This window comes from Sorex araneus, chromosome 2 (assembly GCF_027595985.1).
Source record: "Sorex araneus isolate mSorAra2 chromosome 2, mSorAra2.pri, whole genome shotgun sequence".
NCBI lineage: Eukaryota > Metazoa > Chordata > Mammalia > Eulipotyphla > Soricidae > Sorex > Sorex araneus.
In genome coordinates, this window is record NC_073303.1 from 221,626,571 (window position 1) to 221,644,660 (window position 18,090).

General features: G+C 35.4%; 1 protein-coding gene across 1 annotated transcript; it reads right to left on the bottom strand.

Moving 5' to 3' along the window:
* Window positions 1-1,984: 1,984 nt before the first annotated feature.
* LOC101553654 (olfactory receptor 6C2-like) lies at window positions 1,985-2,935 on the bottom strand. Its single transcript, XM_004601864.2, has one exon. The coding sequence runs from the start codon at window positions 2,933-2,935 to the stop codon at window positions 1,985-1,987; it is 951 nt and encodes a 316-aa protein (XP_004601921.2).
* Window positions 2,936-18,090: the final 15,155 nt, after the last annotated feature.

An 18,090-nucleotide genomic window follows, 5' to 3' on the forward strand; every position in this document is an offset into this window, starting at 1 on the left:
AGCCCCTACATGATTGATTTCTTTGAAATTATTTTTAGTTTTGAAATCTATATTATAGTTTTACAATGAGAAAATACACCAAGTATGAGGTTGATTAAAGTGAAAATTTTTTTGAAAAGGTGAGGTTAGGATGCAAATTAAATGTACATACATGATTGAAGAAATGATATAAAGCATTTAAATTTGATAAGATATAATCATATATTTGGAAAACTTTTTATTTCACTCTGAATAATGAAGGATTTTATTCATTTGAAAGAGAAGAGATTCTCTTTACAAAGACATTAAAAACTTGCCTCATTTACTTACTCATTAGTGTATAAATGAATGTATTTAACAAAGGTGCAACAGAACTATTCAGAACTGAAACTACATTATTTATTGCCACACCTTCCTTTGCAGTGAACTTTACATAAATGAAGATACAACTTACATAGACAATAGAAACTACAATCATATGAGATAAGTAAGTAGAAAAGGCTATTTTTCTTTGTTGAACAGAAGGAAATCTCATAACTGTCCTGACAAAATAATGTATGCATAGGAAATAATTACACTCAGTAGTGTGATAATGAAGGCAATCACAACCATAATGATAACCTTTTGTTCTATTAGCCATGTATCATACACAAGATCTTTAGGAGGGGGTTTGCATGACAGCTAAAATGATCAACAATATTGGAGTCACAGAATTCAAGCTCAAGGCCCTTGCTGAGAGGTGGAAAAATGACCAGCAAGCCTGAAACCCATCAGGAAAGGATTAAATGGAGCATACCCGATGGCTCATGATGGTCATGTGATGAAAGGGCTTACAGATAGCAACATAGAAATCATAGGACATGGCGGCCAGGAGAAAAAATTCTATTGTTCCAAAGAGAATAACAAAAAATAATTGAATGATACAAACATTGTAAGTAATGGCATTATCCCCAGTTGACATGCTGTACAGAAATCTAGGAATGCAAGCAGTTGTAAATGAGACTTCTAAGAATGAATTGTTTCTGAGAAAAAGTAAATAGGAGTCTTAAGATGTAAGGCCACCAATGTGAGGGTCACAATAATCAGGTTCTTTGTTACACTCAGTAAGTAAATGCCCTACCTGCTATACTATCTCTCATGTCCATAATTTTCACAATGAATCTGAAATACCTTGCTTGGTTTCAATTATTTCTTTATCTATTACAATTTTCTCTTTAAAATTTATACAGAACCTATAAATTTTAATTTTAACATTTAAGGAATGGATTACTATTAATACTACATAACGGAACTTTTATTTTATTTTGGAGGGTCAAACCAGTGTACTCTGGGTCTACACCTGATACTGTTCCAGGATCACTCCTGGAGGTGATAAGGGGATCATATTGGATACCAGAATTTGAAACTGGGTCTGCTGCATTCAAAGTAATCAGTCACCGTATACATAGTAGTACTATAGCACAGCGGGTAGGGTGTTTGCCTTGCACGCAGCCGACCCGAGTTCGATTCCTCTGCCCCTCTCAGAGAGCCTGGCAAGCTACTGAGAGTATTTCACCCACATGGCAGAGCCTGGCAAGCTACCCGTGGTGTATTCGATATGCCAAAAACAGTAATAACAGGTCTCACAATGAAGATGTTACTGGTGCCCACTCGAGCAAATCATTCAGCAATGGGATAACAGTGATGTTTCTAGACCACATAATTATCTTGTATTCAATGAATGAATTCATAAATAAAATTATTTTAAATCTTTTTCTAGATCATTTAAAAAACAGAATTAATTGAATACATGTCAAATTATCTTGAAATATGTTTTATAGTTAAAAGAAGAAAAATCTCTTCATGATTTTGGTTTAAAACAAAATGAAATATGATATAAGTGAGAAGAGATTGTTGTATAAAATGACTTTATGTGTCTAAAAATTACAAAATTAGAGGAACAAAGCATCAAGATATGATCTAGATCCACTTGAGTAGTGGAGAACATATTTTAGTATGCTCTTATTCATCCAAATTTTGAGTCACTTGAGAAAAATTTGATTTTTTTTATCAAGTCATTGAAAGCTTGTTTCACTTGCTTATTCCTTAAGGTATAAATGAAAGGGTTCAACAAAGGTGCAACAGAACTAGTGAGCAACGACACTCCTTTATTTATGGCAACCTCTTCCTTTGCAGAGGGTTTGATATACATGAAGATGCAGCTTCCGTAACTGATGGAAACCACAATCATGTGTGAGGAGCAGGTAGAAAAGGCCTTTTTCCTTTGTTGGACAGACGGAAATTTTAGAATTGTCCTGATAATACATGCATAGGAGAGAATTACACACACTAGAGTGATAATGAGTGCAAAAATAGCCACAATGATAACCATTTGCTCTATGAGCCATGTATCTGAACACGAGATCTTTAGGACAGGGCTTGCATCACAACTAAAATGATCAATGACGTTGGAGTCACAGAATTCAAGTTCAAGGCCCATGCTGAGAGGCGGGAGAATGACCAGTAAGCCAGACACCCAACAGGTAGAAACTAATATGGTGCATACCCTATTGTTCATGATGGTCATGTAGTGAAGAGGTTTACAGATAGCCACGTAGCGATCATAGGACATGGCTGCCAGGAGAAAAAATTCTGTCGCTCCAAAGAGAAAAACAAAAAATAGTTGAGTCGCACAGGCATTGTAAGTAATGGTGTTATCTCCAGTTGATAAACTGTGTAGGAATTTAGGAATACAGACACTCGTAAATGACACTTCTAAGAAGGAAAAATTCCTAAGGAAAAAGTACATAGGTGTCTTAAGATGTGAGTCCACCAATGTGAGGGCAATAATTATTAGGTTCCCTGTTACACTCAGCATGTAGGTGATAAAGAGAAAGATAAAAAGTAAGATTTGCAGTTCTGGATCATCTGTCAGTCCCAGCAAGATGAAAGTTGTTACTGCTGTGCGGTTTCTCATGTTTTTCTTTTGGATTCTACCAAAAAAAAAGTATTAAACAAGGAGGTAGACATTTACATTTTGATCCAAAGTAAAACATATAAAAGTCAAATAAACTAGTCTACATTTGTTTTCCCTTCTCCAGGAACAATATTCTAGCTATTGAAAAGTCATTTGAATGTTTTATATATATATATATATATATATATGTTTATATATATATAAAATTTATGTATATATATAAAACTCAAACCTTTCAACATTTGTGTCACTGTAAAAGTTCTCATCATTTTTAGTTCATTCTTTCTACATCAATATTTGCATTTTATTTAAAATATAGCTTTATTTATAAATATTTATATTATTATATATTTTTAAAATTATACTAAAACATTCTTTATCTAAAATAAACTTTATATATAAGATATAATGAGATAATTAGCAACATGAATTCTCTTTATTCCTTACAGTCAGTGTGTTTATTTTTTCCTGGGAAAAAAGCAAAGAACAATAACAAAACATTATCCAACAATATCCAGGAGATTTTTTATCCCATTATTCTTTCATCATATTCCTTTTTCCAAACTGATATATGATTTGATAAATGATATTTTATCTAGCATGTAAAAATTATCAAGATATTACAAATTATCAAGTATACCTTTTATATGTTAAAGTTATTTTTTTAAATTGTTGACTGTGATTTTGTCCTTGAAAGAAGAATTGAGCTTAATATTCCTAAGAATGATACTCTGTATGGAATTTTGTCCTACAACAGGCAGTACTCGGAGTTATTCCTGACCCAGAATTGTCTGCTGGTGACATTCAGGAGATTATTTGATGATGGGGAACTGAGTTAGAGTCCAGTGAATAGAAGTCAAGAACTTTGACTCATATTATCCCTTACACCTATGTGGAATTTCATTCTTTACGTTTTAAATTCCTATCACTAGTCATTAATGTTATAACCTTCTCATCTTACCCCTCCTAAGAGTAATCTTTTCCTCCAGCAATTCAATCCCACTCCTTTGCAAAACACCATCAAGCATTTGATAATTGCTTTGAAAGTTACTATCAGATTTTGTACTTATTATGACTTGCACTGTCACTAGATTTTTAATTAAGTTCAAACATTATTCAAGTAAATTTTATCACTCTAAATTATCTCTTAAACAAGATATATATATGCACATATACATAGTTTTAAACAGACTTCTCATTTAATTGTTCTTTTACTTATGTTAAGGCTTTGTTTCAATGCTTTTATTTTCACTTTGATGGCATGTAAAATGTTTCATCTTCTGCTTCACAAGTGCTTGTGCTTAATTTCTTTATTTTATATTGTGTAATTCTCATAAGAGTGATGAATTATACATGTCAAAAATATTGTTTTAGGTTTCTCAGAGTCCTAAAAGCTTTTGACATCCTGAAGAACAGAGTAAGATACCTCTGTAGATTTAAATTTAGGGTATGGGACCAGAGTGATGGTACAGCCATGCCTTGCACATGGCCAACTGGGATTTCATCCTTCACATTCCATATGGTTCTGAGTCCACCAGGAGTAATTCCTGGTGCACAGCCAGGAGTAAACTACGACCCTCACCTGGTATGGTACCCAATACAAACAAACAAATAAAATGGAAATATTTTATCAAGAATTGTATATGTATATTTATGTTTAAGATGAACCTAATTTAAAAATTTTCCAACCCCAAGAATATCAATAATAGGCACACCTGTTTTAATAAGCACAATTCCTATGCCATAGGTAATTATATTTTTGTATATTTATGACAGCATTTCAAAAAATATAATGGATAAATAAATTTATAATTGTATTCCTTTCTGTAAGAGTCTCATTTTGCTTATGTTTCATTTTAATTAGTATATATGTTTTTCAGCGGATAAATTTATTTCTGTTTATGGATCATGGTATTAGGCATTAGTAACAAATACTTTCCTCTCTCATAAGGGAGAGAGTGTCATATTTATCTAAGATACTTACTGTTTTGATCATTTTTTCATATTTTTATTTGGAAATTCCTGATTGTGTTTATTCTGTTAAGAGATCTGTAGTGATCCAACAGGATCATTAAACTATATTTACCTCTCCAGGCATCTTCTGAGGGGTGTTGAAATCTCCAGCTTTCCCATTTTCAAATTATAAAAGGCCACTTTTTAAAGCCTTCCTAATTATATATTTTAGAGCCATTTTTTCCTTATTCCCCAACATGAAAAGAGGAAAACCTAATGTAATAGTGAACAAATGGCTTTTTACTTTATTTTCTGTGGAGAGTTCTGATATTTCTCAGCATGAAGTTGACTTTCTACAACAAAAATAATGGTATTTATGTTTCTGCTTAATCTTCTGGAGGAACTTTGGGATTACCTAAGCAAATCCAGTATTGAATACTGGTCTCCTGGGTTCTCATATCCCTAATTAAACTTTTGCATAATGAACTTTAGCAAAGCAGCCAAAACAAGAACTCTGTCCTTTGAGACAATAAAATAAAACAACAGTATCAGAAAGTAGTCAAATTCCTGTCTTACTAATTAGAGGAAAAAACACAATCTCAATTCAATCTTCCACTACACTTTCAGTTATACATACAAGATTTTTTAATGACCAAAATAGTTTATTTCATCTATAATTGTTTCTAATGTCCATTTCACATTAAAATACATGTTATGAAAATTTATGTTGCATAATAATGTAAGCATGTATATAATTACATGGTCATTTTATATATTTGAAAAGAAAGGAAAAGCATATGATAGCAATATTCTTTTATTTTTTTTAATTTTAATTATTTTTTTTAATTTTTAATTAGTGAATCACCGTGAGGGTACAGTTACAGATTTATACAATTTTGTGCTCATGTTTCCCTCATACAAGGTTCGAGAACCCATCCCTTCACCAGTGCCCATTCTCCACCACCAGTAAACCCAGCATCCCTCCCACCCTCCCCAGACCCATCTCCCCCCACCCCACCCTGCCACTGTGGCAGGGCATTCCCTTCTGTTCTCTCTCTCTAATTAGCTGTTGTGGTTTGCAACAAAGGTGTTGAGTGGCCACTGTGCTCAGTCTCTAGCCCTCATTCAGCCTGCAACACCCTTCCCCCGAATGGCCTTCGACTACATTATAGTTGGTGATCCCTTCTCTGAGTTGCCCTTTCCCCAGAATGTGAGGCCAGCCTCCAAATGATGGAGCCAACCTCCTGGTACTTATTTCTACAATTCTTGGGTGTTAATCTCCCACTCTGTTATTCCATATACCACAGATGAGTGCAATCTTTCTATTTCTGTCTCTCTCTTTCTGACTCATTTCACTCAGCATGAAACTTTCCATGCCGATCCACTTATATACAAAATTCATGATCTCCTTTTTTCTAACAGCTGCATAGTATTCCAATTGTATAGATGTACCAAAGTTTCCTCAACCAGTCATCCATTCTAGGGCATTCGGGTTTTTTTCCAAATTCTGGCTATTGTAAACAGTGCTGCGATGAACATATAAGTGCAGATGTCATTTCGACTATACTTTTTTGCCTCTCTGGGATATATTCCCAGCAGTGGTATTGCTGGGTCAAATGGGAGCTCAATTTCTAATTTTTTGAGAATCGTCCATATTGTTTTCCAAAAGGGCTGAACCAGTCGACATTCCCACCAGCAGTGTAGAAGGGTCCCTTTCTCCCCACATCCTCTCCAACAGCGGTTGCTTTGTTCTTTTGGATGTGTGCTTGTCTCTGTGGTGTGAGGTGGTATTTCGTGGTTGTTTTGATCTTCATCTCTCTGATGATTAGTGATGTAGAGCACTTTTTCATGTGTCTTTTGGCCATTCGTATTTCTTCCTTGGTAAAGTTTCTGTTCATTACCCCATTTTTTGATGGGGTTGGATGTTTTCTTCTTGTAGAGTTCAACCAGTGCTTTATATACCATTGATATCAACCCCTTATCTGATGGGTATTGTGTAAATATCCTTTCCCATTCTGTGGATAGTCTTTGGATTCTGGTCACTGTATCTTTTGCGGTGCAGAAGCTTTTTAGTTTAATGTAGTCCCATTTGTTGATCTCTGTTTTTACTAGATTGCTTAGTTTCGTGTCATCTTTGAAGATACCTTTATCTTCAATATCGTGTAGGGTTTTGCCGACCTTGTCTTCAATGTACCTTATGGTTTGTGGTCTGATGTTGAGGTCTTTAATCCATTTTGATCTGACTTTTGTGCATGGTGTCAGGTCAAGGTCTAAGCCCATTTTTTTGCATGTGGTTGTCCAATTGTACCAGCACCATTTGCTAAAGAGGCTTTCCTTGCTCCACTTCACATCTCTTGCTCCCTTATCAAAGATTAGATGATCATACATTTGGGGTTGTGTGTAGGGATATTCCACCCTGTTCCATTGGTCTACGGCTCTGCCTTTGTTCCAGTACCATTCTGTTTTAATTGTTACTGCTTTGTAGTAAAGTTTGAGGTTGGGGAGGGTGATGCCTCCCATCGTCTTTTTCCCAAGAATTGTTTTAGCTATCCGTGGATGTTTGTTGTTCCATATGAATTTTAGGATTGCTTGATCCATTTCTTTGAAGAATGTCATGGGTATCCTTATAGGGATCGCGTTGAATCTGTATAATGCTTTGGGGAGTATTGCCATTTTGACAACATTGATTCTCCCTCTCCACGAGCAGAGTATATGTTTCCATTTCCTCATGTCCTCTTTGATTTCATGGAGTAGCGTTTTATAGTTTTCTTTGTAGAGGTCTTTTACTTCCTTGGTTAAGCTGATTCCAAGGTACTTGATTTTCTGGAGCACGATTGTGAATGGGATTGCAGCAATATTCTTTTTTAATTTCATTTTATTTTAATAACTATAGCAATATTCTTTGTTCTGCCTAAACACAACACTTCCTAAGACATAGATTAATTTCTGGAGGACTCTAATCCACTTAAAACTCACTATTGTATTCTTGTTTTGAATTATCTACTTTCAAAATAAGAATTTTTTTAAATAATGTATCTCATTTGTTTTTTTGTTGTTGTCTCTGGTGCCTTTGCCTCTGGAATCATGTTGTTGAAAATGTCTTGCAGGTTGATTTACCTGGAGAATTTTGCCTATGATTTGTTGATATATTTTATGGATTCTTGATATTTCTCAAGGTCTTTAAGACACTTTGATTTAACCTTTGGAAATTTGTGTGATGTATAGTTCTAATTTAGTTTATTTATATGTGACTGTCCATTTTTTCTCATTAGTATTTGTTTAAGAATCTTTCCATATTCCATTGCATATATTTAGCTCCTTTGCCATTATTTTATAAATCACTGTATCACTGTTATCCCATTGTTCATCGATTTGCTCGAGCGGGTGCCAGTAAGGTCTTAGAGGAATTATGTGGACCCAAATATTGACAGTGACTAACAGAAAAAAAAATGTAGTGATAAACTTTGAAAAGAAAGACCTAAATAATACAGGAGTGATAAAATGAATACAGTTCTTTAGAATAATCTGTAAAAAAATGTTCTATAAAAATGTATCAGTGTATCACTGTCTCTGTCATCCCATTGCTCATATAAAAATGTACTAGTAATTTTTTATTAATGATTAAAGTTAAGTTCTGATTTATACAGTTGATTTTTGTGAATATAATTGAAAATCCACATTTTATGTCATAATGTCATTTGGGCAAGGCTGGAATATTTTGTTATGAATTTACAATTGTAACATCAGTCTTCTTTCGGTTTTGAAGTTGTTCCTGAAATTGTGGGTTACAGCAGTGTTCGGAAGCTGCATGGTGTCATATTTGAAGCACCGGGATACACACTTTTGAGGTAGTGGACTTTACAGCTTGCTTCACATCCCCAGCCTGTGGGTGAACTTTATCTTATAATGGCCTTTATGTTGATAGATGGGTATACTATCCACACAATTAAATTGTGAAGTGTACCTGGCATTTTCTTTACCCAAGAACAGTTTCTTTTTATATTTATGCGGTTGTAGATTCCAACCACCAATTCTACCTCACAGTAAATAATTGGAGATAATTAGATGAATACAATTGTTACCTACAATCCCTGGGAATTTTTAGTATGAGAAACAAATTCTCAAACTTGTAAATATCAGTGCAGTATACTCACTCACCCAGGTAAACTAAGCTAAAATGAGAACATTTAAATTAACAGATGCACTTGGTCTAGAACCATATAGCTGACTCTTTATAAACTCACATGATCCTGATCAATGAAACAGTCAAATGGTTAAAGCATGTTAAATAATGGGTCAACTGATGGTTTTAAGTGGACACTAATTGGCATTAGTGCTGGATTTTACTCAAGATCATGAACTGAAAGTGAATTGGAGGGTGCACAGAAGGGAAAACATTTATTTTCTTTTCATTATACTTTAGGTAACATGATTGCTAGAGTTAACTTTCAAGTTTTTTATAAGGTGGCTGCACCTTCATCACCACCGAAGTTCCTCAGACCTTTCACCTTGGTCATTAACACGACTTCAGTTTAGCTATTTCTTCCTGATCTTTCCTCACTCCTTAGTAATCTCAATTTTTCAATCAAGGTCAAGGTCAAGGTCTAGTGTTTGTCTTCTTTTGGTACTGTCTATTTCTTTGTTTTAGTTTTTTGTCACTGTCACTGTCATCCCGTTGCTCATCGATTTGTTCGAGCAGGCACCAGTAATGTCTCTCACTGAGAGACTTATTGTTACTGTTTTTGGCATATCCAATACACCCGTGTAGCTTGCCAGGCTTCCCCGTGAGCTCGATACTCTCGGTAACTTGCCGGGCTCTCCAAGAGGGGCAGAGGAATCGAACTCGGGTCGGCCGAGTAAAAGGCGAAAGCCCAACCGCTGTGCTTTCGCTAAAATTGGAATTTTTCTCTCCTTTTGAGCTATTTTACTTAATATGCTGCCCTCCAATTTCCATCCAAGTTGCAGCAAACTGCAAAGTTTCATCTTTTCTTGTGCAGTAATTTTGTTGAGTATACATACAGCATGTTTTCTTTATTCAATCTTATGTGTTTTCATATCCTGGCTATTGTACTTAGTGCTGCAATGAGCAAAGTTGTACAATCACTAAAAATTGCACAATAGGTAGGGTATTTTCCTTGCACGCGGCCAACCTGGGTTCAATTCCTCCATGCCTTTCAGAGAGCCTGGCAATCTACTGAGAGTCTCCTGCCAGCATGCCAGAGCCTGGCAAGCTACCCGTGGCATATTCGATATGCCATAAACAGTAACAACAAACCTCACAACGGAGATGTTACTGGTGCCCGCTCAAGCAAATCGATGAACAATGGGATGACAGTGCTACAGTGCTGCTCTGGGGCGAAGTTTGATCTGGCCTCCCCACTGCCACTTTAAAACATTGCATTTCTTATTCAGTTATTTTTTATATCACATTTAAGAATAAATGTCTATCATTCCAAAAATATTAAAATATTTGTTCTGGGACAGAGATAGAGATTATAGTAGTAAATTTGACTACCATTTGTTAGTTATGACTTCCTATTTTTGATTTAAAATAATGAGAATCAACTGTACATAAATTGTGAATTATATAACTATAGAAGATTAACTTACATTTTTAATTATTTTTGTCACTTCTGTTTTGTTTCTAAGATATATCACACATTGATACATGTGATTAACATGATTCAGTGACATGTCTTCTCTCTAAACACTGGTGTCAAGGATTATCTAAGAATTCCCCTTTGACTACAATAGGTTTCCTCATCCGGTATTTATATTCCACAGATAAGTGTGATCTTTCTGTGTTGGTCTTTCTTGTCCTGATATCTTCTGGTTCCAACCTTGTTGCAACAAATTGCATGATTTCATCATTTCTTGCAGCTGCATAGTATTCCATTGTGTATATATACCACATCTTCATAATCCATTGAGCTGTCATTGAATGCCTAGGTTGATTCCATATTTTAGTTTAGTGCATCAGTGAATACTACTATGCATATGTTCTTCTGAGAAAATGTGTCTATATATTTGGTATAGATGTCCAAAGGTGGAATTGCTAGATTATATGGCAGTTCGGTTCTAAGTTTATTGAGAACTCTCCATACTGTTTCCAACAGGGTCATAGAAGACAACATTACCACCAGCAGTGGACAAGTTACTTTCTTACCACATCCTTGCTAATACAAATTGTTCCTACAATTTTTGATATGTGCCACTCTCACTGGTATGAGATGGTATCTCATTGTCATCTTGATTTGGACTTCCCTAATGATAAGTGATGCTGGAACCCTATACACCTCACTGCCATGAACCAGAAAACTAGCCTATTTTTGTCATTTAGATATGTCAAGGGTGGCACCTGCAGCCTGCCCAAGTCTGCTCTGTCTCCATTCTGTGCAGGGACCCTGGACCCACAAGCCCCTCCCAGATCCCTGGAAAGATGGATATTTAGTGGCCCAAGCAATAGTATAGCAGGTAGAGTGTTTGCCTTGCACAGTGCTGACCCGTATTATATGACATCACATATGGTCTCCCAAACACCACCAGAAATGATCCCTGAATGCAGAGCCCTGAGCGTTGCTGGATGTTGGTGTTCCCCCAAACAAGAACAAACTAAAAAGTTTATTTATTCAGAGACATTATGAAATCCATAACTGGTTGACCAGGACACTCGTGGGAAAAAGTCAAATACAATGTGAATATGTGAGGAATAAAGGTAGATAATACTGTGTGAATTGACATTAAATGTAATGACATTTTTTTGTATGTTGATGATTGCCAGAATATGTAGTAGGAGAGTAGGAGAAAAGTGGAGCTAAAAATGTAACCAAATGAAGAACTATTTATGTCAACTACTGGTTTTTTCAGTTCACAGAAGCTCAGTTACTACCAGTTAGTTACTGTCTGATCCAATCATGGAGGATTCAGTTTCCAATAACCCTTTTAAATCTACTTTACTCTGGGTATTACTTTTGATACCTATACAACATATTAAGCCATACCTTTATACATTTTTTAAACCCATGGCAGCTTTTGCCCAGGAAACTTTAATGTGAACTTTAATATATAAACTTTAATATATATATTGGAGAAGAACTGTTCCTCGGAAAATGCGACAATAGAGGTGTCAGTGGTGTCGGTGTCCTTGTCAACAAGAACTTGGCCATGAACATTAATTCATTTGAATGCCTAACAACCGGAATCTGATGATTACACTTGAATAGATGGGGCTCACTGCTGGCAGTTTCTATCTTCGTCGTCGATGCACTAATATCCGACTACAATGAAGAAGAAATTGAGAAATTCTACATGAAGCTGGAGAAGTTCTATAAAGACACCACACCTTTGACAAGATCATTGTCGGTGATTTCAATGCCAAGATGGGACCGAAAAGGTCGCCCGAAGAACTCTACATTGGGACCCATGGCCTAGAATGGAATGAACAGGGTAACAGACTGTCTGAGTTCATCATGTCAAGATGGTCAGACTTCTTCGTCAAAACCCCGAACACAGTTTGAGGCTCTTCGTGTTCCTGTAGCGAACAAATGCCACTGGGCTACACTAGCATGCAACAGGGACAAATGGAGACATTACTGGTGCCCACTTGAGCAAATGGAAGATCAACGGGGTGACAAGTGATACAAGTGAGATATATATATATATATACATATATATATGCAAGGTATACATTTACAGATAGTAAAGCATATCAAAATTTATTTGACTTCTTATTTCACTTTTTATTTGAAGCATTGTGATTTACAATGCTTTTAATTATAAGGTTTAATGCATACAACCTTTCAACACCAGAGTCTCTAGAAAAGCATCGGCTTCCCTCTACCATTGCCTCAGAGATCCTACCCTCCAACTGTCCCCATCATTAATCCTTTGTAAGCTCAGTCCTATAGTCTAGTTGTAAGATTCTGTTGGTTTTGCCCATTTATTATTCCCATACTATGTTTCTTTATATTCAACATATGAGAGAGATTATTCTGTAACTCTCCCTCTGTTTCCTTTCTGACAAACTTCACGAGCATTATGACCATCCAGCTTCATCCAAGCAGCAGCAAATTGTATGATTTTGTTAATTTTTGTAGCCAACTAAAATTCTATTGAGCATATATGTGGAATTTATACATACATATATATATATGTGTGTGTATGTGTATATACGTGTGTAAGTATACTATGTTGTTATAATTAAAATATGATAACTGGCTGAACCACATTTCAGTCATCCTTACCATACTTCAGTCATTCTACAGGTATCCAAAGACCTAGAATGAATTATAATTAGGTGTGCTGTGCAGTGATTTTGTACATCAAAATACAAACTACACATTATTTTAATCGTATTACTAACATTTATTTTTTAAAATAAATTATTTATTTTTAATTAGTGAATCAATGTGAGGGTACAGTTACAGTTTTATACATTTTTGTGCTCGTGTTTCCCCCATGTATTACTAACATTTAATTAAAAATGGTGGTGAATATGTGCCTGACATATTTTTCTTATATCTAAAAATAGAGATTAATGTCTGATCTCAAATATATAAATTCATAAAAGTCATCCACAAAGAAATTTTTCTCAGCATGTATTTGCAGGTGTAACAAATATGTTAGAAGCATTTATAGGAGATTAAAGAAAGCACAACATTATTATTATTAAAATATCTTAAAATATTATTAAAATATCATTATTGTTGTGAAAATAATAAATATACTGAAATGAAAATATACTTCTTAGAAAGTAGCTCTGTAGCACTGTCGTCCTGTTGTTCATCGATTTGCTCGAGCAGGCACCAGTAACATCTCCATTTTGAGACTTGTTACTGTTTTTGGCATATCGGATATGCCATGGGTAGCTTGCCTGGCTCTTCCGTGCAGGCAAATTACTCTCGGTAACTTGCCGGGCTCTCCAACAGGGATGGAGGAATCAAACCTGGGTTGGCCGAGTGCAAGGCAAACACCCTATCCACTGTGCTATCGCTCCAGCCCCTTACAAAGTATAGTAGGAAATTTATTTAGCCTTGTGCAGTTTATTTTTCTCTTTCCAAGCAGGGGAACTTGAATGTTTTTGATGTTGTTACTCATCTTATTGTCTCAAAGGACAGACCTGTCCCTGATGCACTCTATTTCAGTTGCACCAAGAGATTTCTTTACTCAATAGTTTAATTAGTGGCACGACGCAGTAACTAGAGTTCTTTAGGTTCTCAGGTGATTTCAGAGCACCAACTGAGAGAGAGCAGAGCAACACAGATATCATTACTTGGTTGTAGCAAAGTCACCCCCTGCTTGGAAAAGTCAGAGCTTTTCCAAAACCCAGTGGAAGGTTTTGGGTTCTACAAAAAAATAGGTTTACTTACTCTCTTTGATAGGGTGCAAAGGAGAATGATTCCAAGGTTTAAACAAAGAGTTTCTAATAAGATGCTTTATGTATGAAAATGAGAAAATAGAAGAACTAAGAATTCTCCAGAAATTTCTTGGAGAGGTAAATCTAGTTCCCTGAGTTTTTTAGACCACTAATGAAGCATGTATTTCAACCAACACACTTGGACAGAGTAAGAAGCAAACTGCTGAAACCATGAAACATAAACAGAAGAGTAAGTAGCATAAGATGAATGTGAACTACTCTCCCTTTGAGGAGATAAAGTATCTGTTGGTCAGGGGCTGGAGCAATAGCACAGTGGGTAGGGCAATGTGCCTTGAATGTGGCCGACCTGGGTTCGATCCCCAGCATCCCATATGTTCCCCTGAGCACTGCCAGGGGTAATTTCTGAGTGCAGAGCCAGGAATTATCCCTGTGCATCACCAGGTGTGACCCAAAAAGCAAAAAAAACAAACAAAAAGTATCTGTTGATTTTAAATTTTTTGGAATATAGTCACAATTCAGTTTTTCAGTATGAAAAATATTAACAGATAAGCTATTATTCTTCAATAGTTCTTTGCATATATATGATAATAGTTAAGAAATATGTTTTCATTTATAAGCAATCACTCATGAAATAAACGTCAAGAATGTAAAAATATACATCTAATTCTTTTGTGGGTACTATGAAAACCTCATAATGTATCATTTTTCTAAAAGAATAAACATACAATACATACTATCCATAAGGATAATAGATGGGTAGGGCTTTTGTTTGCAGGTAGCTGACTCGGACTCGATTCTGGGCATCCATATTGTGCTGAGAGCACTGCCAGGAGTAATTTTTGAGTACAGAGTCAGGAGTTACCCCTGAGCATTGCTGGGTATAGTCCCAAAACCAAAAATGTAAATAAATAAAAATGAACCTTTATGAAGATAAATAAAACATACATATTTAATCCATCCATGAAACCAGTCATTTAAATAAAAATGTCTTCTTCAAAAGAGAGGTAATAAAAATGAGGGGGAAATGATGGCCCTGTAAGAAGGTAATTTTTGCTTGCTCAGGGGCACTGCACAGAACTATCATCTTTGCAAAGAATATGTCTCTAAGGCAGGTTTAGGTTGCTGCATTTGCAGAGTCAGGTGAAGATATGAAACAGGAGATGGCAACAAGGAAACGGTAGGATAGCAGTTCTAGTTGTTACTTTTGTTTATTCTAATTATGATCTTTGCTAGCCCCGAAATAATTGGAAAGACATTTATTCTACTTTAAACCCCAGGATCAAAAAGGAAAGAATAAGGCAAAGAATAAACATAGTAAGTTATTAGTGACCGATTTGTTTGCAAAAAAGAGAACCCATACTAGTTTATTGTTATCTAACAAAAGTAAAAACAAAACAAAACTAACAAAAAACCCCCGGGATCTGCATAGAGAAACTTGGTTGAAGAATTATGAACCATCAGGAATTTAAAAGCTAAGAACTATATTTTCTTTCCTTTTTTAAAGTGTTGTTCAGGGTGAGAGATTACAAAAGGATCATTTTTCTGCAAAGAAACTACTTGTCAAAGGAAACTGTCCACAATTTCTCAATTTCTTAAAGGATCATGTGTGTTTAACTGTGAGGTAAGTGTATGTCACAGGCTGTTGCTAGTAAATATTCACCAGTAGTTTTATTTGTGTGTTTTTGTTGTCCCATTTTTACTCTACTTAGTATCATATTTCTAGAATTTTCAGCAATTTTGCTCCTGTATTTATTTACTGGTGCGTATTTTCCTGTGACATTTTTTCAGAGGTTGGTCAATAATTTGGCCTTGCCATTGCATCATACAAGAGTTTAAGACACATGGATAGAAAAAGAGAGCAATTTACTTTTGTCTGAGATTCAGAAGACTCAGATATGTGGAGGACATAATTTATTCAAGGTTTGAATGATTGGAAGGGTATTCATTAACAAAAAAAAGCTGATGTATGTCTCCTGAAAAGATATCATTTTATTTAGTGATGAACATATAGTTGGAACCTTTGAAGTCAATTTCAGATGAAAACATTATCAGCACTCATAGTGTAAATAATTATCATTGGTATAGAAATAACAATACCTATGACATTAAAAATAGAAAATTTTCCTCTTTCTGAATATTATGCAAAATTTTGGATATTATTTCAACAAATTCATAATATTGAGAAATTAAGCCAATAAATATTTTACTTATCTTGTATGGGTTTCCAAAAGATTAGGGTTTTGCAGTGTCCATATATAAAACAGGTGAATTCTTGTTTGTCTATTCAATTAATATTTTTTGGTTTTGTTGCTTATTTTTTTATCTTTAGAATCATAGCCAATAATGCTCAGGGATTATTCCTGGCTTTGTGTTAGGGGGAAATATGGTGTAGGGTTCTGCCCCAGACCTCCTGCAGGCAATCTGGTGTTCAATCCTTTCAAATATTTCTCTGTCCCCAAATTGATGGTATCACTTCATGGAAGAAGTGTGTCTTCTTCCATGAGGATGTTGAATGTTGATAACAACCTTCCACAATGTCTAGGTGCATTTCAAATATTAATATGCACCTAAGGTTCTTAGTATTATACTAATATTATTGCACTGTCTGTTGCATTGTCATCCCGTTGTTCACCAATGTGCTCGAGTGGACACCTGTAACATCTCCATTATGAGATTTGTTGTTCCTGCTTTTGGCATATCCAATACACCATGGGTAGCTTGCCAGGCTCTGCCGTGTGGGAGGGATATTCTTGGTAGCTTGCTGGGCTCTCTGAGAGGGATGGAGGAATCGAACCCGAGTCGGACACGTGCAAGGCAAATGCCCTACCGGCTGTGCTATTGCTCCAGTCCCTAAAAGCAGCTTTATGATACAAAGTGTTGCTCTATGTTTGGCTAGTGAGAACACTGGAGGCCACTGAATAGCTTTTTTCAGGTTTCCCAGTGGCCAGAGAGAAGGAGGCCCTGTTAAAGAATTTCGTGGATTGCTGTTCTTTGTACGGTGGAGAAAAAGAAGGGCCCAGAGTAGCATCACTTTATGGGAAGAGTTAGCCTCTCAAACAAGAAGAGAGCATCTACACAATCAAGTCACAAGTCAGTTCATCTGGCACAGTTAAAAAAAGAGAGTTTAGGAGGTAAGGCTGGCAAATGTGGAGAACAAATTTGTCCTTTATCATAACTCTGTCTTGTAGTTAACAAAGGTTCTCAGTGAATAAATTCTACAAATTAGAAAAATTAGGAAAATGAGAGGATTCTAGTTTTTATTCATGAAACACTAGAATTTAAAAGGAGTATGAAGGGCAATGTTATGGCTGGGATAGATTAGGTCAAAGTTCTGGGCCCACGCTTCATGTCAGGTTTGATTCCAGAAATATCCTGATCTTTCTAGTACAACATTCTGGGATAGGCCATAGAGCATTTCGGGGTGTGATTCTAAACCAAAAACTAAGCAAAGCACAATAGACCTGTTGTGTTTCCAAAGAACAAATGAAATGGAAAAGTGGTTGAATTTTATGTCTTAATCAAATAAAATTTTATAAAGTTAAAAGTAGGCAGCAAGTCAAGTAAATAATTTTGAGAGTTTGCTTTAACCCACTTTGATTGAACATTTGTTTTCTTGTCAAATAATTTTCTTTTTAATAATATGTTTATAAGTAACCAGTATCTATAGATTTGAAGGACTGACCTATTTTGTGTATGCATGGATTATTAATGATAGATAATTTTAACTGCTTTTACCAATGTTTAGCCTCCATCTTCAGATGCAATTCTTTTTAGTGTCTCAAATTCCAAACTCCAGAAACACTCACTCCAATTAAAATAGCAATAA